The 23,576-nt window shown below is 43.2% G+C and overlaps 1 protein-coding gene across 2 annotated transcripts in view; it reads left to right on the top strand.

Annotated features, from left to right (window-relative positions):
* The window catches only part of epha3 (eph receptor A3), a 288,707-nt gene that overhangs the window by 177,710 nt on the left and 87,421 nt on the right, over nucleotides 1-23,576 (top strand). For both annotated transcript variants that reach the window (XM_063050489.1, XM_063050488.1), the window contains exon 5: nucleotides 8,790-9,125. In XM_063050489.1, coding sequence (XP_062906559.1) covers nucleotides 8,790-9,125 — 336 coding nt within the window. The remainder of the gene's footprint in view (nucleotides 1-8,789; nucleotides 9,126-23,576) is intronic.

Raw genomic sequence — 23,576 nt, 5'->3', positions numbered from 1 at the left:
AAATATTGTTTGATTAGTACTTATAATGCAGAGAAATGTGTCTAAGTTGTGACCCTGGATATAATGAGATTTTCATATGGTGCTTCACCAGTTACAAATGAGCAGAAGCCAAAGCAGAGACAATACCCATTTGGAATGTCCACGTCAGAGAATGCAGTATCCTTCAAGATCTCCTCAGCCAGAGATAGAAGTATATGCTTCTCCTTGTTGTTGTTGTTGTTGAGTGCCTAGGGTCAATGTCGACTCAGGGCGACCCTATGGAGACTGCAGTTGTCCATAGGGTTTTTGAGGCAAGATACCGAAGCAGATTGCCCAGGCCTTTCTTCCACGCAGATATTGCTGCTGCCCAAGTAGGCACACAGCCAGATAAGAATTCAGGACCATTCGCCTCAAAGTCCAGTGCTGATGCCACTACACCACCAGCCGGCCCATGCTCCTCCTTAGGAGATGCTAAACAGCACAGTACTCCTGAAGCTGCTAGAGGATGTGTGAGATAATCAGACCATAAGATGCTCTGACCAATCATGAATCTATCAACCTCTGCCTTAAATATACATAAATACGTAGCCTCCACAGCTTCCAGTGCAAAAAAAAATCCACAGATTCACCATTCTCTGGCAAAAGAACTTCCTCCTCATCTCCATTCTAAAAAGATGCTCTATTCTGAGGCTGTGTCCTCTGGTCTTAGACTCTCCCACCATAGGAAACATCCTCTCCACATCGACTCTGTTAAATCATTTCACCATTGGATAGGTTTCAATTAGGTCACTCTTCATTGTTCTGAATTCCTGTGAATGCAGGCCCAGAGCGACCAAACCCTCTTCATATGACAAGCCATTCAATCCTGGAATCATTTTCTTGAATCCCCTTTGAACTCCTTCAGCTTTAGCACATCCATTCTAAGATAAGGGGCCCAAACCTGCTCATAGTACTCCAAGTAAGGCCTCATCAGTACTATATAAAGGTTCAACATTACATGCTTGCTTTTATATTCTAGTCCTCTTGAAATGAATGCTAACATTACATTTGCCTTCTTCACCACAGACTCAACCTGAAAATCAACCTTTAGGGAATCCTGCACAAGGACTCCCAAGTCCCTTTGTACCTCAGGTTTTTGTATTTTCTCTCCATTCTGAAAATAGTCAACCCTTTCATTTCTTCTACCAAAGTGCATGACCATACACTTCCCATCACTGTATTCCATCTCAAAAAAGAAAAAAAATCTGCAGATGCTGGAAATCCAAACAACACACACAAAATGCTGGAGGAACTCAGCAGGCCAGGCAGCATCTATGGGAAGAAGTACGGTCGACGTTTCTGGACTGTCGAATGGTCTCAGCCCAAAACGTCAACTGTACTTTTTCCATGAATGCTGCATGGCCTGCTGAGATCCTCCAGCATTTTGTGCGTGTTGACTATATTCCATCTGCCATTTCTTTGCCCACTCTCCTAATCTGTCTAAGTCCTTCTGCAACCTCTCTACTTTCTCAAGACTACCTGCCTCTCCACCTATCTTCATATCACCTGAAAACTTTGTAACAAAGCCATCAATGTAATCTTGTAATTTGTAGACCACATCCTTCCTACTGGTTCAATGTCTGTGTACAACTCCAATCAGGGTCTTTTTACTCTTGCAGTTCTTTAGTTTTATCCACAACGATTCAACACGTTCCGACCATTGTCACCTCTTCGTAATAATTTGATTTCATTTAGTGGCAGGCACGGCAGGCATGCTATGTACTCATGCATGTAGAGGAGTCTGCGTGATCTTTGTACCCTTACTGGCCCCAGGAGCAGTACCAGAAGATTGGACAATGGAAAATGTTATTCCTTTGTTCAAGGAAGTTATTAGAGATAATCCTGGGAATTATAATCCAGTGAGTTCTCCATCAGTGGTGGACAAACTATTGGAGAGGATTCTTAAAGACAGTATTTATGAGCATTTGCAGAAACATAGTTTGATTAGGGATAGCCAGTGTGTCTTTGTAAGGGCCAAGTTGGCCTCATGAGCCTGATTGACTTCTTCAGGGAAGTAACAAAGGAAATTGACGAAGGTGGAATGTGTTGTATGTGGATATTAGAAAAGCTTTTGACAAGATTCCCCATGGTAGACTCATTCAGAAAATGAGGAGGCATGGGATTCAGGGAAACTTGGCTGTACGGATTTGGAATTGGCTTTCCGACAGAAAGCAGAGGTGATGGTAAATGGAATGTATTTTGACTGATGGTTTTTAGTAGTGGTATTCCGCAGAGGTCTGTTCTAGGACCTCTGCTCTTTGTGATTTTTATAAATGACTTGGATGAAGAAGCGGATGGGTGGGTTAGCAAGTTTGCAGTTGGCATGATGGTTGGTTGTCGTATGAATAGTGTAGCAGGTTGTCGTAGGTTACAAAGGGACATTGATAGGATGCAGAGCTGGGCTGAGGTGTGGCAAATGGAGATGAATCCTGAAAGTGTGAAATGAAGCATTTTAGAAGGTCGATCTTGAAAGAAGAGTACAAGATCAATGGCAGGATTCTTAGCAGTGTGGAAGAACAAAAGGATCTCGGGGTCCATGTCTATAGATCCCTTAAAGTTGATAGAGTGGTTAAGCAAGTGTATGGTATATTGGTTTGAGGTTTGAGTTCAAGAGCCATGACATAATTTTGCAGCTCTATAAAACTCTAGTTTAATCACACTTGGAGTGTTGTGTTCAGTTCTGCTCTGCCTCTCCCACAACCTCTCCCCTGACCAGCAGAGCACTTAACACTCTCTATGTTCCAAAAGTACCTGACATTTCCCATCCCCCCCATATTTTCGTCCAGTGAAAATTAAAAGCAAGCCCTCTCATATTAGATAGTGCTGACCTGGGAAAAAGTCATCATTGGCTATGCACACTATCAGTGCCTCTCATCACACTGTACACCTCCCATCCTCACTCACTTCAAAGAGCAAACCCTGAGCTTGTTCAACTTTTCCTCATAAAACGTACTCTGTAATCCAGGCAGCATCCTAGTAAATCTCTCTGAAAGTTCCACACCCTTCCTATAATGAGGCGACCATGAGAAGGCTCATTCAAGGGGGGAGTTGGAAATGGAAGTCTTCTTCTTGCATATTCTGTCACCCCCACTCCTATCTCCCACTGGCAGACCGGCTCAGTTATTGCCTGTAGTTGTTGATGCGATACTTACAACAGAGATGTAAAGGAACTTCTTCTTGCAGAAGATATAGAATCTCTAGCACGAGAGGAAGTGATGCTTTGGGTACATTAGCCAGGATCATACAATGTGTCAGGATATGTCTCAGGGGCCAAGTGGCCTACACTGCTCTTATTTTCTTGTGTTCCTGTGACAGCTGGGTTCACCTCTGCAAAGGTGCAGGGCGAGCTCTCTGTGGTCAATCTTCCCAGCTCAGAAAATGACAGCCTGCCTCAACCTTAGATGAAATCATGGGTGTAGTATTACATCTGGTTTGAGAGGAAGAAACATCAAATTGCAGCTACGTAAGGTATCTGCAAGTGGGTTTTATGCAAAGTTAAGTTTCTGTACATGCATATTTAAAAACTGTATTCTTTTCAGAACCACTTTTTCTAGTCTGAACAATTATGTTTGTTGATTAGCAAAATGTGTGTGGTCTGTGTGACTAGTCCGTGAGAGGAAAGCAGTGAGGTAATGTGAAGCTTGGTGCTAGATTTTCTCTGGTGGCATTGCTAAAACTGGACAGTCTGTTGGATCCAAGAAGGTAAGGGGCACTGAGTGCCTATGACAGGAACATGTGGAGGTCAAGTGCAGGCAATTGATGGAGATCACATTATTCTAAACAAATAGTGATGGCATGGTAGTTTAGCGGTAGCGCAACATGATTTCCTGGACTTATTTCCTGGCATAATTTACATATTACTATTTAATTATTTATGTTTTTATTACTATTTAATTATTTATGGTGCAACTGTAACGAAAACCAATTTCCCTCGGGATCAATAAAGTATGATTATGGCTATGACTATCACAGCGCCAGCATCTCGGTTCCAATTCACCACTGTTTGTATGTTCTCCCTGTGACCATATGGATTTCCTTTGGGTGCACTCGTTTCCTTCCACATTCCAAAGGTGCACAGATTACTAGGTCACATGGTCACATGGTCACATGGTCACATGGGTGTACAGTAATTAGACAATGCAGACTCATTAGGCCGGAAGGGCCTGCTACCATTCTGTATCTCTAAAATCAATTTTCCCCTTATCACATCAGGGTCCACATCCACCACCTACAGCAGATTTTGCATTTTCACATAAGAATCATTAATCACTCCGAACTCACAGATCAGAGTAGAAGCAAATCTCTTAATGACCCGAGGGATGGCTGAAGAGATTAATACACTTGACTTTTGCACCCATGACACTGACGCTGGGACAAAAATTTCACACCCCGTTCTGGATAGAGCTCTGCAGATTAATTCACTCCTGCTACCACTTACCCCATAAAGGTCATCCACATTGTTACAATAAAGAATGGATTCTGGGACAGTGGTTCCCACTGAAGCTTTTGCTCAAATGTGGAACCAATAGTCTTGACCTTGTGAAATGCACAGATTGTGAACAGCAATACACAAAGCCTGTGAAGGAAATGAATGAAGTTTGCTCTGCTAAATGAGAGCGGAAAACCCAAAAGCCATAGAATCTGTCAGTTATTGAAATAATTTCTCATTGTGCCCAAGAAAATGGACTGATTGGAGACTTTTGCAAAGGTATTGCAAAGATTGCCTATTAAAAGGTGTACAGAATCTCAGGAAAGATCTTGATCTGTCGGCATCAATGATGGTTAGTGTTTGGACTTGGCCAAGTATCTCTCCATTAGTCTCTACCCTGAAGAAGAACAGCATGGGCAGCAAAAATCTACCATCTGAAGAAAAATATGTTGGAACATGTTCCAAGGCAGTAATGCACCAATAAACCTATCAAACTGTCTTAATGAATTGGTTTGTGTGACAAAAGGTCATGACCAAAGACAACTGCAACATGACAGATGTCTCATTAATTGAACCTTGCTGGTTACAAGGGAATACGACGTAAATTAAATTCCTCCAAGTGTTACTGTTTTGAGGCAGACTGCACACTTTGTTCTATCTATTACCATGTTTAAGCCCAAACATAACACTTTAGTACATAACAGTTCACATCTTGTTATATTTAGCCGGTGCCATACTTTACGTGGTTTTACTGTTTGTTCTCCTGTCGAGAAGGCGATTTATCGACTAGCACTGGTGCTGTGAACAGGTTTATTTGAATGCAGCCGATCCAATGCATCATCAGGTCCAGCAGAGACTGATTGTGACTGAGGTGGCATTCAGATGGAATGAATTCCTCTCTGATTATAAGCAACAAAGTAAAATAATTCGAATTCTTTTACTGGTTATGCTCTTGGCAGTGTGGAGGATCTGAGAGATTATGGGGTCCGTGTTCACAGGACACTCAAAGCTGCTGCGCAGGTTGACAGTGTTGTTAAGAAGTGTGTTGGCATTCATCAATTGTGGGATTGAATTCAAGAGCCGTGCGCTAACGTTACAGCTTGGCCAGACCCCACTTGGAGTACTGTGTTCAGTTCTGGTCACCTCACTACAAGAAGGATGTGAATACTATAGAGAAAGTGCAGAGGAGATTTACAAGGATGTTGCCTGGATTAGAGAGCATACCTTATGAGAATAGGTTGAGTGAACTTGGCTTTTTTCTTCTTGGAGCGACGGAGGATGAGAGGTGACCTGATAGAGGTGTGTCAGATGACGGAGGGCATTGATCGTGTGGATAGTCAGAGGCTTTTCCCCCGGGATGAAGTGGCTAACATGAGAGGGCACAGTCTTAAGGTGCTTGGAAATAGGTATGGAGGGGATGTCAGGGGTAAGTTTTTCACACGGAGAGTGGTGGGTGCGTGGAATGCACTGCCGGTGGCAGTGGTAGAAGCAGATATAATAGGGTCTTTTAGGAGACTCTTAGAGAGGTACATGGAGCTTAGAAAAATAGAGGGCTATGCACTAAGGAAATTCTCGGCAGTTTCTAGAGGAGATAACATGGATCGGCACAACATTGTGAGCCGAAGGTCCTGTAATACGCTGTAAGTTTCTATGTTCTATGTTCAAAATCAAGGGAGTTAGATTAGATTAGATTAGATTAGTTTTATCAGATGTACATCGAAATATCAAACAGAGTATCAGAGTCATTTGAGTCCACAACCAACACAGTCCGAATATGTGCTAGGGGAAGGCCGCAAGTGTCTCCATGTTTCTGGTGCTGGCATGACCTGCCCATAATTTGCTAACCCTAACTCATATGTCTGGAATGTGGGAGGAGGCCAAAGCACCCGGAGGAAACCTATGATGTCACAGGGAGAACGGACATGGTCCTGACAGATTGTGGCCGGAATTGACTGCTGGCATTGTAAAGTGCTGTGTTAGATTCTATGCTACTGTGCTGCCTATAGTATCAATTAATGACTGGAGACAACACAGGATTAGCTGACATGCCAGTGAAGTTTCCCTATGAACCTCATGAATGGCAATTTTGTAGGGCAGCATATAGGTGAAACAGACAGTGGTGTTGCTTCACACCTCCAGCAGCCCAGATTCGACCCTGCCCCTGGGTGTTGTCAATGTGTAGTTTGCACATTCCCTCTATCACTGTATGTGTTTTCTCTCAGATCCTGCAGTTTCCTCCTGTACACCAAAGCTGTGCTGTTGGAGAGTTAATTGGTTGTTGTCAATAGGTGGTAGAAGAACCACAATTGAGTTGATGGGCACAAAAGAGTGAGTAGATCACAGGGAAATAGGACATATAACATTGCCTTAAGAGTTAGCATCAATTTGATGAGCTGATTGGCTCCCTTTATGTTATAAGGGAAAATAAGAATTCGGAACACAGAACATAGGCCCTTTGGTCCATGATAATTGTGGCAACCATGATGTCAAATGAAACTAATTCCATCTGCTTGCACTTGATCCAGATTCCTCCATTCCCTTCTTGTTCTTATGTTTATCTAAATGCCTCTTGATTGTCACTGTCAGGAGTGGTGTTTATTACCAATGTGCCCTGGCACCTACCATCTTCCGTGTAAAGTAATTTGTCCCACACATCCCTCATAGACTTTCCTCTCTCACCTTAAAGCTATGCCCTGCAATGGGGTGACCAGAACCAAGCACAATACTCCAAATATATCCTAGCTAAAGTTTTGTACTCCTGCCACCTCACTTCCTGATTCTTGTACTCAATATCAGATAAGACGTTTCATCAGTGAAAATGCTGATTTCTGAGAGGAACCAAAAGAATGCTGAATGCTTTTGTTTTGTTGGCTGTCCCATTAGTGTACGGTTTAAGTGAATCTGTCATTTTTGCATTATTTATTAGCTCAGACTGTCGGGCATTCCTTTTCTTCCCATATTGAACATAAATGGCTTTGTAATCTATTATCAGGGAGATCAGGAAGGATGGATGCTGTAATTGAATGTAGGAACAAACCATGGAGTGTCAGTGTATTAGGACGGATGACTATTTGAACTGTGATGATTGCGTTGCCAAGGTGACTGAAGATCTAAGCTAGAAGAAAAAGAGTATTAAGGATAGTGAAGCAGTGTCTGATGACTGCTGGCAAGAAAGTTCTAGTGGTGCTCTGGATATTTATCAATGAACTGCCCTGCATGCATCAACTTAAGTTTAAACAATACAAGGAAATTAAATTTAGCCAATGTCACTGTTTCTGTTAAGGTAGTTGGATGGAATTTCCTCATACTTTCAAGCTTTAACAGTATGTTTGGATTATTGCTTTTTGTTATATTTTTTCTACTTTTATATCATAATAATATTCATTTGAATTCATTCCCATTGACATTCCCTGCTGTTTTCTGAGGTGTGAACCTTGAAGTAGCAGATAGAGGAATTGCATACCAATGTGTTAAAACATTCAGTTCTGATATGGCACGGCTTAGTTTCACCAACCTCCATACAAATACTGTGAAGAAGTAGCCCAGTAACACTCTGGATTGCACCAAGTACGTGCTCAAACACTGAAATGTGAGACAAGCCTGCCTGCCTGCCTACTTATCACCTGACTGGTCTCACCATTGAATGTAGAGGAAATATAACGTTCTCAAAGTTATGGCATTGCAGAAGCAACAGAGACATATGGCTTAACATAACCAACAGGTGGGCAAAGTGAGGCAGCTTTATACCAACACTTATAAAAGAACTGGTGCCACTATTGACCTACCAAATGCCAACTTAAACTAAGCCCACAGGCATTATTGGATAATGGTTTATTATCTTGCCTTACAAATATAATAGAAATAAGGAATATTAAATGAAGAGAGATTCAATAAAGTGCCTCTATGCTTCATAATTCCAAGGGTTAATCAGTAATCTATGGGGCTTCTAATACTTAGCAACTCGTTGGAGAAGGATTAATAGTTCATTTCACATTAAAATTAAGAGCCTATATGAATCCTTTTCGTGTGTCGTATTTTCTTCTGTTAATAAAGTCAGACATCAGATACATTCATTCAGCAAGGTCCGAGGGCTCAAAGGATTAAGCTGAAATTATGGTAAGCCAAATTTAATTAAAATATTATTGCTGGCTGAAGGACCACATGGTTCTGCTGGTTTTCCTCTGCATCTATCCGGCCCACAGTGATTTCTGTCCCCCATTCCCCCCCCCCAGTTTAAACTATATGACTTTATTGTAGGTGAATGGTTTTACTGTATTTTAGGGGAGTGGCAGTTAACAACTTTCCTGCTTGTAATTTTTTTCCTTGTCTCCGGTGGTCTCAGGGCCTCCTTCCATTCCAAGGAACGTGTTTTCCAACATCAACGAGACGTCAGTGATTTTGGACTGGAGCTGGCCAATCGACGCAGGGGGCCGCAAGGATGTCACCTTCAGCGTCTTCTGTAAGAAGTGCAATGTTGGCCCCAAGCAGTGCGAACCCTGCCTGGGCAATGTTCAGTTTGTGCCACGGCAGACTGGGCTGGCCAACACCACCGTAACCGTGGTCGACCTACTGGCGCACACCAACTACACCTTCGAGATCGAGGCTGTGAACGGAGTGTCTGGACTGAGCTCGGTGCCGCGGCAGTTTGCTGCCGTCTCCATCACCACCAATCAGGCAGGTAAGTTCGCTCTTTATTTGAAGAGGGGGAAAAGAATCAGAATGGTACTGTAAATGATTTAAGATGAAACTGCTTTCACTGGCATTTGTGTGATTAACTGGAGGGCAGAGGGGGAGGATGGAGAGTTTTCTTTTAACCTGGTGAGACGCTGCAATCTGCAATGCATTTTGGACATGGAAGATGGATGTACATTCAATGGTAACTTCCAGCAAGGCCAAGCAGAAAGATCAGAAGAAAATGTGATGAATTGGTATCTTATTCAGAGGGTCAACAAGCATTCAATGGCTAAAGCCTTTATATAATGATGTATATTCCTGGGAGCCCTAAGATTTGTAGATTTTTGGTCAATTGCAAAGTAGTTCTTTAAATATTGAGTCTTAATGACATTATTAATCACTGACTCAGAATCCAGTGGATGCAAAGAAACCATAATACTTCTGTTAGAGCCTGCGCATTCCAGCCAATGCATGGCATGATCTACCTCCACGGCAAGTAGGCAACATTTTTTCACTCTATCTTTTTACATGTGACGATACTAAAACAACACCAGTAAAAGGAAATACAGTGTTATTAGTACAGAGCAATTCTTTCTATAAAACTTGGGCAGAAAAGCACGTTGAACATTTTTTTTTGCTGGAGCTGTCAAATTTATTGGCAGTATTATGACCTGTGGATGCCAGCTTGAATTGTTTAACTATCTAGAAAGATCAGTGCAAGGTTACTGTCTTTATTCAACTCCCTGGGTCACTGTGGTTTGGAGAGAAATGGTGGTGCTAGACAGCTGTTCTGTACAGCTCCATTTAAGAAGCAGCCCTGCCCATGACCCTGTCTTTTCTTCATGCTGACTGTAATATTGGCATCACATTCCTTGTGGGTTTAGTGAGGTGTCTTCACAGTTACCACTGTGACTTTTGTAACCATTCTGTTTCTCTCTGGCTTAACCATTCTGTATTATACATGGCATTTTATACAGGTTGTGCCAGTAATTTTGAGTGAAAGGAATTATGTTTTACCTCTTTTGTGTTGTTGTGGCAATACATCTCACTCCTTATTATGCATGGAATACAGTGATTTTTAACCATTTTATATTCACATTAAGTCCAGTGTGCAGCAATTTAGCGTCAGGAACACAGTGAAACCAGCTCTCCAATGACATTATAGGATTAATACCATTGGAGAGTATATGTGTATAAGAAAGGGAAACAACAAAACAAAATTATATTAAACAAACTCCATTACATCCCGAAGAAGGTCACATCTGAAAATGCTGACTCTTTATTCTTTTCCACTGACCTGCTGGGTTCCTCCAGCACTTTGTGTATGTTATTCCATTACATAGTTATTTCTTCAAAGTATTTTGGCAATGCTTGCTTTACCTTCTGCGTTTAAAAGAAAGAAACAAAATCCTAATTGAATGCAAACATCCATTAGAAACACTGACTCAATAAAGGAAAATGCAGGAAACAACCAGCAGGTCAATCAACAGATGAGGAATGAACAGCAGTTAAAATTTCTGATTAACTAGTTGACTCTGTTTTTCTATCCTCAGCAGCTACCTGATCTGCTCAGTGCTTTGAGCATTTTATATTCCTTATTTAAGACTTTCAGTACTTGCAGTTTTTTTTTATTCTTAATGATTTTTTTATTTATTTAATCGTCTGCCGCATTTTTCTTGGGTATTTTGCCCGTTTATGCCTGGGGCAGCATGGTGGTGTAGCAGTTAGCAAAAGACTATTATAGTGCCAGTGACCTGGGTTCAATTCCTGTCGTTACTTGTAAGGAGTCTGTACGTTCTCCCTCACGACCTCGTGAGTGCTCTGGTTTTCTCCTGCATTACAAAAAAATAACGTACGGCTTAGCAGCTGTTTAATTGTTCACATTGGTATAATTGGGTGATGCGGGCTCTGAGTTGGAGGGGACTGATACTGTGCTGTATCTTTAAATAAAAATAATATAAAAACAATTAAAGTGTATTTATACCAGGAAGAGATTCTTCTTATGCATTCATGGGATGTAGGCATTGTTTATAACCTACTGGTAAATACTCTAAAGCAGCTAATGGTGACCTCCTTCCGGGCGGACTGTGTGAGCTTTCTGGAGTTGTTGAGTTCACGCTATTCTTGTGGATCTGGAGCTGCGTATGTGTCATACTGAGGCAATGGCCGATTTTCCTCTCTAGAAGGCAAAGGAAGTACATCAAATGGTTTTCTTCACAATCTGATTGCTTCATTAGCACCACTACATAAAGCATTTAAAAAAAATCTATTTTTGACTTCATTAACCAAATTTGCGTTCCCAAATTGGCAAGATGGGATTTGAACTCATGATGTTCATCCTGCGTTGGTTACTCTTTCAGCCCAGGCTTGGTCTTGGGACTGTAATGCTACTTCAAACAGTGACGTGATCACAAGTGAAAACTCCTGACATTCTTGGTCCTGTGTTGACCAGGAACATTGAGAGTAAATTGCAACATCAGTAGCCATTGCCTAGGCTGAGACCAGCTAAAGTCATGAGCAGGAGTTGAATTTGAAATCTCCTTTTCTTTGGATCTTGGCAATATAATTGGATCTGAGGAACTACCAAGTGAAAAAAGATGTCTTGTTGTCCCCTGTGTCATCATTTGTAGCACTTGTGTTTTCAGTTAAGTCACCTTCACTTAAGGGATAAAGGCAAACAAATATTTTCATAGGGATTTGTTAAGTAACTTCTGTTTATTGAACGTATAAAGTTGTACAATAGAAAGCATAAATCACAATTCAGTTTAATATAAACATGGGCTTGCACAAATTTAAAGAACAGATGAGTTTATTATTTTTAATCATTTAAAGTGCTTGAGCTAAAGGACTTGCTTAAAAGCAGCAATTGTTTAACTTACAGAGTTGTTGTTGGCTGAAAGCCCATGATTGGTATTTTCCCTGATTGAAAAATGTAGGGAATTTAAAGGGGCTGTACTTTTACAGCACTCGAGTAAATTTGAGTCAGTGCTCGATGTAATCACTCTGTCCACCAGAACGCATTTCAGAAAATTTAAAAACCATTAAATTCAGTAGTGGCTTTGACAGAAACCTTCTGCCAAACCCTACAATAAACATTATGGGGGCAAAACCCCCTGTGTTGTTATTGAAGCCTCACCATCCCATCCAGAGTGTGACCAGCCAACTAAATTGTCCACTGAAGCTGGCCCCGGTAAGTGTGAGCCCATGTGGACCAAAGGTAGCAGTTGTTCCAGGATTTATAATCCTTTAAATTTTAATATTTAAAAGACCTAAAGACTCAAGCTTCATTCAGCTTTCACCCTGTAATAAGACAACTTTGATATTCAAAGGCATTTGAAAACATTAGACAAAAGCAAAATGCTTTTAAAAAAATATCTTTTTCCCTATAGTCCGAAGTCTGCACAGAAATGGTAAACTCTCAGATCCTGTACCTGGACTGACCTGGATCTGAAAGGCAATTTCCAGTACAGCACGAGGATCACAACTAAACTGGATCCCTACACAGGAATGATCGCAAGGTTTAGCCATGAAGCATAGTATGCTGTCTAAGTTGCATGCCATCTTGGACAATGTCTCCCATCCACTACATAATGTACTGGGTGGGCACAGGAGTACATTCAGCCAGAGACTCATTCCACCGAGATGCAACACAGAGCGTCATAGGAAGTCATTTCTGCCTGTGGCCATCAAACTTTACAACTCCTTCCTTGGAGGGTCAGACACCCTGAACCAATAGGCTGGTCCTGGACTTATTTCCTGGTATAATTTACATATTACTATTTAACTACATATGGTTTTATTGCTATTTATTATTTATGGTGCACTGTCATGAAAACCAATTTCCCCCAGGATCAATAAAGTATGACTATGACTATAGTAACAGATGTTGTCCCAAAAGTTACTCCATCTTGTATTTACAATACTTACATGATAGTCCAAGATATCCCTCCATTGGAGCGGATAACAGTGACAGATGAACCCTTCAGAAGCATTGGCCTCAAGCCAATAAATTCAGCCCAATAACAACCCAGTGCCAAAATGGATTGAGTCCCATGCTAATGTGTATGGGCAGCAACCGGGTAGGTCTGCCCACCGCTGGCTGAATGCACTCCATTTAATTTTTCCCCTCACTCTCTCCTGGATCGGCTTGTCTGGAGATCAGAGGCCTGATGCCCGTGAGTCTGGGCCAAGAACTGGAGGCTGGAGGCCTGATGTCTGCGAGGATAAGAATCTGGAGCCAAAGCCTAGAGGCCTGGAGGCAGCCTGTCCTGGAGTTTGGAGGCCTCTGTATATGTGAGAATAGGAGGGTGGGAAAGGGGCTTGTTGTTCTGTTGTTGCCATGTCTTGTTTTGTTGTTGTTGTGCTGAGCATTGTGGGCATGCTATGTTGGAGTCAGAATATGTTGGGGCACTTGTGATCTACCTCAGCACATCCTTGGGTGGGTTGATTGTTAATACTAATGACACACTTCACTCTATGTTTCTACGTACACATGATTAATAAATCTGAATCTGAATCTGTGGAGTCTCCATATATTCAAAAGGAAGATTGACAGAATCTTGCATATTAACGGAATCGATGGGTAAAATGTTAATGTGGTTATCAGATCATCAGATCTCAATCCTGACCAGAATACCACAAGAAGAAATTACAATAGCACCACTCTGGCACTGTGATACTCACTTAGAACCACAGTATCAGCCTAGTTTGCTGGCTTAGCTCCTGGTGAGAAGTTCAGTGCTCAGTCTGCTATAGATGTCGATAAACTGTGAACATTTTTAAAAGAACACAAGCACATCTCTGGGATCATCAGTGAGTTCTGGACACTGTGGTGAAGGAGCAGGTGGCACTAGGAAATTAGAAAATAGTAAAATAAAATGTTGAACGAAAAAGCAAAACTATCTTTGGTTGTGGTTAATTAGAGATAAAAAGCATAAAGTGGTAGAATAGGGCATAACTGAGGAGAAGTGCATTGATTGATAGGTGGGAACATAGGTCTCCTCTTCAGTCAGGCTTAATACCTTCAATTACCAGCTGCTGCTCTCCCAGTTGTCCATTTTTGTTTAGATGATTGGCACCAGAACAGGGTGCTCCACAGTTGATTTATAGGAGTGTTTAAAGAGGCAGAGGTCCAATTAGTTCCCACCCAGGTATTATGTGGAGGAGCTGGCACGAGTAGAAATGGATTATGAGTGAAAAATAAATCACTGCACAGCACTAAAGTCTCCTTAAGATTTTCCAGTTCCAGAGGAATAAAAAAGATCTGTATCGACTGTTCTGTTATATTTAACCTGGCATTTTTCTGCCCTCCCACATTCCAATTGGAATATACAAATCTCATTGGAACAGATATAAATGGAAGAGCATTGAAAAGTAATTTGTTCAATTTTCAGCTGAGTGATCTTCAGCAAATTATATCATCTGAAGAAAATCTGATATACAATTATGAATGGGATGGTGGTACAATCCCACAGCTCCATCAGCCTGAGATCAATTCTGACCCTGACTGCTGACAATGCAGAGTTTGCACATTCCTCCTGTAACTACAACAAGCAGTAAGGCTGATCAACACCTACAGCCCTTCACACTCCCCGCTACCATGACATAATCAGTTCCTGTTAGAGTGTCCTTACATACAACACCTCAATGGTAACATCCCTTTATGGACATACAATTAATCTATGTATCTAACTTATGTATTTATATTTTTTGTGTTTTTTATTATTGTGATATTTATCTTATTGTGTTTTATTATTTTTTTTTATTATTGTGTTATCTTTTTTTTAAGCTGTATCTGATCCAGACTAACAATTATTTCATTCTCTTTGACACTTCGTGTACTGGAAATGACATTAAACAATCTTGAATTTTGAATACTGGAATGTTAATTGGCTGCAGTAAGTGATTCATTGTAGGTGAATGGAAACAATAAGAATCAAAGGGAAGGTGATGGACATTTGTGAGGGTCAATAACTTGCAGGGAGACAGAGAAATAAGGTCAATGGAGTGGGGCATATGGGATTGCACACTTAGAAGTCAGTGTGGATTTGAGTTTAAGTTCAAGGTCAAATTTATTGAACATATATGCAACCAAACAAAACAACATGCCTCTGGACCACAGTGCACCCACAAAACATATCCTACACAACACATAAAACAAAATATTACCAGAAATAAGTTAATAACATATAATTCAGAATGCATGCAGGGTGCATCACAGGTAAGCAGTAAGCAGTTCGCTGTCTGAGTGATGAGACCTTGGTGGTGGCAGGGTATTCATTAGTCTCACAGTCTGGGGGAAGAAGCTGTTACCCTGCCTTGCAGTCCTAGTTGTGATGCTCCTGCACCTCCTTGTTGATGGCAGTGGATCAAAGAGATCATGGGATGGGTGGTAGAAATTCTCAAAGTGCTTCAGGCCCTTCGTCTACAATGCTCCCAGTAAATGTCACAAATAGGGGGCAGGGAGACCATAGAGATCCTCTTGATAGTTTTTGCTATCCTCTGTAGGGTCTTGCAGTCTGTTGCCTTGTAGCTTTAGTACCAGCCAATGATGCAGGCAGAAAGGACACTCCTGATGGTGTTCCTGTAGGAAGATGGCAGAGAGACCTGCATTCCTCACTCTCCTCAGAAAGTGTAGATGCTGCTGTGCCTTCTTGACTAATGAGGAGGTGTTGTGGCTCCCGGTTAGATCACTTGTTATGTGCATACCAAGGAACTTTGTGCTCTTCACTGTCTACACAGCAGAGCTATTGATGTGCAATGGAGAGTGGTTGACCTGTGCCTTCCTGAAGTTCGCAACAATCTCTTTTGTCTTGTCCCTTTGAGACTCAAGTTGTTGTCCTTGCACTATTTAACAAGCCTATCTACCTCCTCTTTGTATGCTGACTTACTGTTGTTGCTGATGGGGCCAGCCAGCTGGGACTGACTATGGTCTTTACATCAAGAAGTCTAAGATCCAGTCACAGAGAGGAGTGTTGAGCCCCAACAAGGACATTTTACCCACCAGCCTCTGAGATGATTGTGTTAAATACTGAGCAGAAGTTGATGAACAACATCCTGGTGTAAGAGGCATTGTTTTCTAGGTGGGATAGGACAGAGCAGAGGACCAACACTATGGCATCATCAGTGGAATGTGGGATTGTATACCATCCATTACTGATCTCTCAAAGCACTTCATGATTATTGAAGTCAGTGCCACTGGGCAATAAATTTTTAGGACATTTACTATAAACACAAGAATGTCTACAGATGCTGGAAATCCAAATCAATACACACAAAATGCTGGAGGAACTCAGCCAGCCTGGCAGCATGTATGGAAAAGTGAGAAAACAGCCGACGTTTCCATAAGACCATAAGACATAGGGGCAGAATTAGGCCATTTGGCCCATCCCATCTGCTCCGCAATTCAATCATGGCTAATCTTTATTCCCTCTCCTCAACCCTATTCCCCTGCCTTCTCCCCGTAACCTTTGATGCCATGTCCAATCAAGAACCTATCAAGTTCTGCCTTAAATACACCCAATGACATGGCCTCCACAGCTGCCTGTGGTAAGAAATTCCACAAATTCACCACCCTCTGGGTAAAGAAATTTCAACACATCTCTGTTTCAAAAGGGCGCCCCTCTATCCTGAGGCTGTCCTCTCTTGTCCTAGACTTCCCCCACCATGGAAAACATCCTTTCCACATCTACTCGGTCTAAGCCTTTCAACATTCAAAAGGTTTCTGTCACAAGGTGGTGGCTGGGAATGGACCCAAGTGCAAGACACAGACACTGAAGAACTAGGGACAGGACTAGGATACAGGGCGATGGAAAGGACATGGACGGGAAAACCAGGAACCTGGAACAGGACTGGGCAAAAGAGCTAGGAGCCCAGGCTTGGACTCCGAGCCAGAGACTGGACAAGGACCCAGCACCCGGGTCTTGCCTCTGGCTCAGACCCCAGAACTAGGCAAGGACAAGGCTTGGCAGACAGGCAGGACGAAGCAGAAATCTACAGGCTTGAAGCTTGAGGCTAGAGGCTAGAGACTTGGCTTGGCTTGGCAAGAGGCAAGAGGCTAGAGGCTAGAGGCGTGGCAGGAGACGAGGCAAGGCTAGAGGCTTGAGACTTGAGGCGAGGCGAGGCTGGAGGCAGGAGACTTGAGGTGAGGTGAGGCTGGAGGCAGGAGACTTGAGGCGAGGCGAGGCTGGAGGCTGGAGGCAGGAGACTTGAAGCGAGGCGACGCTGGAGGCAGGACACTTGAGGCGAGGCTGGAGGCTGGATGCAGGAGACTTGAGGCGAGGCGAGGCTGGAGACTGGAGGCAGGAGACTTGAGGCGAGGCTGAGGCTGGAGGCAGGAGACTTGAGGCGAGGCTGAGGCTGGAGGCAGGAGACTTGAGACGAGGCGAGGCTGGCGGCAGGAGAATTGAGGTGAGGCGAGGCTGAGGCTGGAGGCAGGAGACGAGACTTGAGGCGAGGCGAGGCTGGAGGCAGGAGAATTGAGGTGAGGCGAGGTTGAGGCTGGAGGCTGGAGGCAGGAGACGAGACTTGAGGCGAGGCTTGGCAGGAGGCAGGAGACTTGAGACTTGAGGTGAGGCTTCACAGGAGGCGAGAGACTTGAGACTTGAGACTTGAAGCGAGGCTTGGCTCTTCCTGGGCAGGGCGCGGATCACCACCTGACAGAGGCAAGGGACAGGAAGGGACAGAACCAACCCCAGGTAACGGCAAGATGGCCTGGCTTACCTGGGCGGAGGCAAGGGACAGGAAGGGAGCTAGGTACAGGGTGGCTCCAGGACCAGACAGCAAGACAAGGCAAGGCTACAGGCAAAGCAGGGTGAGACAGAACTTCAGGTGAGGCGACAGTTACTGGCAAGACAAGGCAGGGCTTCAGGCAAGGAAACAGAAGGCAGAGGAAGGGATCCAAGGAGTAAGGACAAGAACAATCCAGCAACCACGCCCTGGTCTCTGGAGGTAATTATGCAGCCAGCCCCAACTAGCATCAGCCGACTCAGTTGGAGCTCAACAAGACAGAAACAGGGTAGATGGGAAAACCTGGAGCAAGGGTCGATGGACCGGACTGTGAACCGGAATACGGACTTCACGGACAGGACTATGACAATGAGATCCCCCCAATCCTTCTAAATTCCAGTGAGTATAGACCCAGAGCCATCAAATGTTCTTCATATGATAATCCTATCATTACTGGAATCATCCTTGTGAACTGCCTCTGGACCCTCTCCAATGCCAGCACATCTTTTCTGAGATGAGGAGCCCAGAACTATTCACAGTACTCAAGGTGAGGCCTCACCAGTGCCTTATAAAGCATCACCATCACATCCCTGCTCTTGTATTCTAGACCTCTTGAAATGAATGCTAACATGGCATTTGCCTTCCTCACCACTGACTCAACCTGCAAATTAACCTTTAAAATGTTCTGCACAAGGATTCCCTAGATCCTTTGCATCTCAGATTATTGGATTTTCTCCCCATTTAGAAAATAGTCTGCACATTTATTTCTACTACTAAAGTGCATGACCATGCATTTTCCAACATTAGATTTCATTTGCCACATTCTTGCCCATTCTCCTAATCTGTCTTTCTGCAGCCTACCTGCTTCATCACTACTTGCCCTCCAAAAATTTTCATATCATCTGCAAACTTGGCAACAAAGCCATCTATTCCACCAGCTAAATCATTGATATACAGCATAAAAAGAAGCGGTCCCAACACCAACCCCTGTGGGACACTCACAGCTCACTGGTAGCTAAGCAGACAAGGATCTTTTTATTCCCACTCACTGCCTCCTACCAACCAGCCAATGCTCTAACCATGTTAGCAACCATTTTAGTTTTGGGCCGAGACCCTTCATCAGGGATGGAAAGAAAAAGAAGTCAGAGAAAGAGGGTGGGGGAAGGAAGGAAGAAGTACAAGGTGGTAGGTGATAGGTGGGACTGGAAGAGGGGGCGGGGTGTGATAAAGAGCTGAGAAGTTATTGGTGAAAGAGAAAAAGAGCTGAAGAAGGGGGAATCTGATAGGAGAGGCTATAAGATCATGGAAGAAAGGTTAGCAGGAGGAACACCAGAGAAAGTTGATGGGCAGGTAAGGAGATGAGGTGAGAGAGGGGAAAAGGAATGGGGAATGGTGTGAGAGTGCAATTGATGGAAATTCAAGAAATAAATGCTCATGCCATCGAATTGGAGGCTACCCAGAATATAGGGTGTTGCTTCTCCAACTTGAGTGTGGCCTCATTGTGTTGTAGAGGAGGCCATGGACTGACATGTTGGAATTGAAATGGGTGGCCACCAGGAAATCCCACTTTTTCTGGCAGACAGAGTGGAGGTGTTCAGCGAGATAGTCTCCCAATATACGTTGGATCACACCGATATACACGAGGCCACCTCAGGAGCACCAGATACAGAAGATGACTCCAACAGAGTCGCAGGTGAAGTGTCGCCTAACATGGAAGGACTGTTTGGAGCCCTGAATGACAGTGAGGGAGGAGGTGTGGCACTTGTTCTGCTTGCAAGGATAAGTACCAGGAGAGAGATCAGTTGGAGGGACGAGTGGTCTAGTAGGCCACTTACTGTTGATCTGTGGGGACCCAGAATGAATATAGCTGCCTTGAAGACTGCAGGGACAGTTGACTGTTTCAAACAGAAATTAAAGATTTCCATTAAAACCTCAGTCCCTCAGCGCCTGTCTGACAGTGCAGTCATATGAGTGTTTATCCCGATCAGGATCCTTATCATCTCATTTGTGGCCAGAGAGAATATGAGGTCTGAGTATCCAAGGTAAGGATGGGTGATAGCCTTGCAGGCTCCATGAAAGTTGGTATACACCAGGCCTAATATATTAGATTATTAGATTATGAGGACATGCAGTCCTCTTTTATTGTCATTTAGTAATGCATGCATTAAGAAATGTTTCAATGTTCCTCCAGAATGATATCACAGAAACACAAGACAAACCAAGACTGAAAAACTGACAAAAACCACATAATTATAACATATAGTTACAACATTGCAAAACAATACTGTAATTTGATAAAGAACAGACCATGGGCGCGGTAAAAAAAAGTCCCAAAGTCTCTCGAAAGTCCCATCATCTCACGCAGACGGTAGAAGGAAGAGAAACTCTCCCTGCCATGAGCTTCCAGCACCGCAAACTCGCCGATGCAGCACCCTGGAAGCATCCGACCACAGTCCGACTCTTGAGTCCGTCCGAAAACTTCGAGCCTCCGACCAGCCCTCCGACACCAAGCACCGAGCACCACCTATGCCAAACACTTCGACCCTGGCCTCGCAACAAGCAATAGGCAAAGCCGAGGATTTGGGGCCTTCCCCTCCGGAGATTCTCGATCGCACAGTAGCAGCGGCAGCGAAGCGGGCATTTCAGAAGTTTCCTCAAATGTTCCTCCATGCTTCTCATGTCTGTCTCCATCAAATCAGGATTGTGCATGGTACCTACTTACAAACACAATATCATTTCGGAGCGGCCGCGTGTGCTGCGTCGCACCGCCATCTTCTCCTCCCCTCCTCCTATATCCACTCCTCTGGTTGTGAAGTTGACATACTGGTGGAACTTCTGTAGGACATTTTTTAAGTTGGCATGATTGACGTCACCAGCAACAAAGGAGACACCATCAGGGTGGGTGGTTTCGAGGTCACAGATGGCACCATAAAGCTCCTAGCACATTTCTGCACAAATACAGGGGGTGAGATATAAATAGCAACAATCACAATAACAATGAACTCCTTTGGTATTAGGAGAGCCTGAACTGCAGTGAGCAGTGGGCCGTTACTACTAAGGCATTCACATACCATTTCTTATTGACACAGGCACACAGACCTCCTCCATGGGTTTTGCCAGAGGTTGCAGAATTTCTGTCTGCTCAAAAGAAGATTAGGCCCTCCAGATGAATGGCCAAGTCTGGAGCAGTGTCATACACTTGCCAATGTCTCAAGAAATGTGCCAGCAAAAGCAAGGACCCCTGCCAGCCCAGTCATTCTCTCTTCTCTCAACCAGCAGAATTTTATAAAAGCTTAGGGCACATATCATCAGATTCAGGGACTGCTTCTAATTCACTGTTATCAGACTCACTTAGCAAAATAAACCCCTCATATGCTAAAAGATGAACTTTGACCTCCTCGTCATGGTCCCTGCACTTTGTTTATCAATCTGCAGTGCACTTTCTCTGCAATTTGGTTTCTTTTAACTGCTTCGATGTTCTTATGCACGGAATGATCTGTCTGGATGGCAAACAAAAGAAAAGCTTTTTATTGTATCCCAGTAAACATGACAATGACAAAACAACACCAACAACTATAAGACCACAAGACCATAAGATATAGGAGCAGAATTAGGCCATTTGGCCCATCAATTCTGCTCTGCCATGTCACCATTGCTGATCCATTTTTCCTCTCAGCCCCAGTCACCTGCCTTCCCCCATATACCTTCATGCCCTGACCAATTAAGAATCTATCAACCTCTGCTATTATTTTAAGAATTCCACAAATTCACCACTCTCAGGTTAAAGAAGTTCCTCCACACCCTCGTTCTAAAAGGATAACCCTTTATTTTGAGGCTGTGTCCTTTGGTCTTAGACTCTCCTACCATGGAAACCCCCTCTCCACACCCACTCTATCAAGGCCTTTCACCATTCAATGGGTTTAAATAAGGTCACCCCTCATTTTTCTAAATTCCAGAGAATTTAGGCCCAGAGACATCAAATGCTCTTCATATGAAATACCATTCAATCCTGGAATCATTTTTATGAACCTCCTTTGAACCCTCTCCAGTTTCAGCACATCCTTTCTAAGATAAGGGGCCTAAAATTACTCACAGTCCTCCATGTGAGGCTTCATCAGTGATTTATAAAGCCTGAATATTACATCCTTGCTTTATATTTGAGTCCTCTTGAAATGAATGCCAGCATCACATTTGCTTTCCTCACCACAAACTCAACCTGCAAATTACCCTTTAGAGAATCCTGCACAAGGACTCCCGTATCCATCTGCACCTCAGATATTTGTATTTTCTCTTAGTCAGCCCTTTCATTTCTTCTACCGAAGTGCATGACCAGACACTTCCTGACACTATATTCCATCTGTCACTTCTTTGCCCATTCTCCTATTCTGTCTAGGTCCTTCTGTAGCCTCCCTAGTCCTACATGCCCCCCACTTGTCTTCGTGTTGTCGGCAAACTTTGCAACAAAGCCATCAATTCCATCATCCAAATCATTGGTATATAATGTAAAAAGAATCGGTCCCAACATAGACCCCTGTAGAACATCACTAGTCACCGGCAGCCAACCTGAAAAGGCTCCCTTTATTCCCACTCTTTGCCTCCTGCCAATCAGCCACTGCTTTATCCATGCTAGTATCTTTCCTGTAATACCATGGGCTCTTAGCTTGTTAAGCAGCCTCATGTGTGGCACCTTGTCAAAGGCCTTCTGAAAAACAAAGTACACAATATTCACCTATTCTCCTTTGTCTATCCTGCTTGTTAATTGTTCAAAGAATTCCAACAGATTTGTCAGGCAAGACTTTCCCTTGAGACCATGCTGACTATGACCTATTTTATCATGTGCCTCCATGTACCCAAAACCACATCCTTAACAATTGACTCCAATATCTTCCCAACCTCTGAGGTCAGACTAACTAGCCTATAATTTTCTTTCTCCTGCCTCTCTCCCTTCTTGAAGACTGGAGTGACATTTGCAATTTTCTAGTCTTCCAGAACCACTCCAGAATCTAGTGATTCTTGAAAGGTCATTACTAATGCCTCCACAATCTCTTCAGCCACCTCTTTCAGAACTCTGGGGTGTACACCACCTGGTCCCGTTGACTCATCTACCTTCAGACCTTTCAGTTTTCCAAGAGCCTTGTCTTTAGTTATGGTGACTTCACACACTTCATGACACCTGACACCTGGAACTTCTACCATACTGCTAGAGTCTTCCACAGTGAAGACTGATGCAAAATACCTATTCAGTTCAACCGCCAGTTCCTTGTCCCCCGTTACTACTTCTCCAGCATCGTTTTTCAGCAGTCCAATATCAACTCTTGTCTCTCTTTTACACTTCAAGTATTTGAAGATATTTTTGGTATCCTCATTAATAATATTGGCTAGCAAACTTTCATATTCTATCTTTATTTTCTTAATGAGTTTTTTAGTTGCCATCTGTTGGTTTTTAAAAGCTTCGCAATTCTCTAACTTCCCACTAATTCTTGCTCTATTAAATTCCCTCTCTTTGACTTTTACACTGGTATTGACATTGCTTTTTGAATACTTCTTCCTCTTTGGGATGTACATAACCTGTGCCTTCCGAATTGCTTCCTGAAATTCCTGCCATTGCTGCTCTGTCGTTATCCCTGCCAGTGCCCTTTTCCAATCAGGTCTGTCCATCTCCTCTCTCATGCCTCTGTAATTCCCTTTACTCCACTGAAACATCTGACTTTAGCTTCTCCTTCTCAAA

This window comes from Mobula hypostoma, chromosome 6 (assembly GCF_963921235.1).
Source record: "Mobula hypostoma chromosome 6, sMobHyp1.1, whole genome shotgun sequence".
Classification (NCBI taxonomy): Eukaryota; Metazoa; Chordata; class Chondrichthyes; order Myliobatiformes; family Myliobatidae; genus Mobula; species Mobula hypostoma.
The sequence above is the reverse complement of the archived record's forward strand: the minus strand, read 5'-3'. Positions and strand labels throughout refer to the sequence as shown.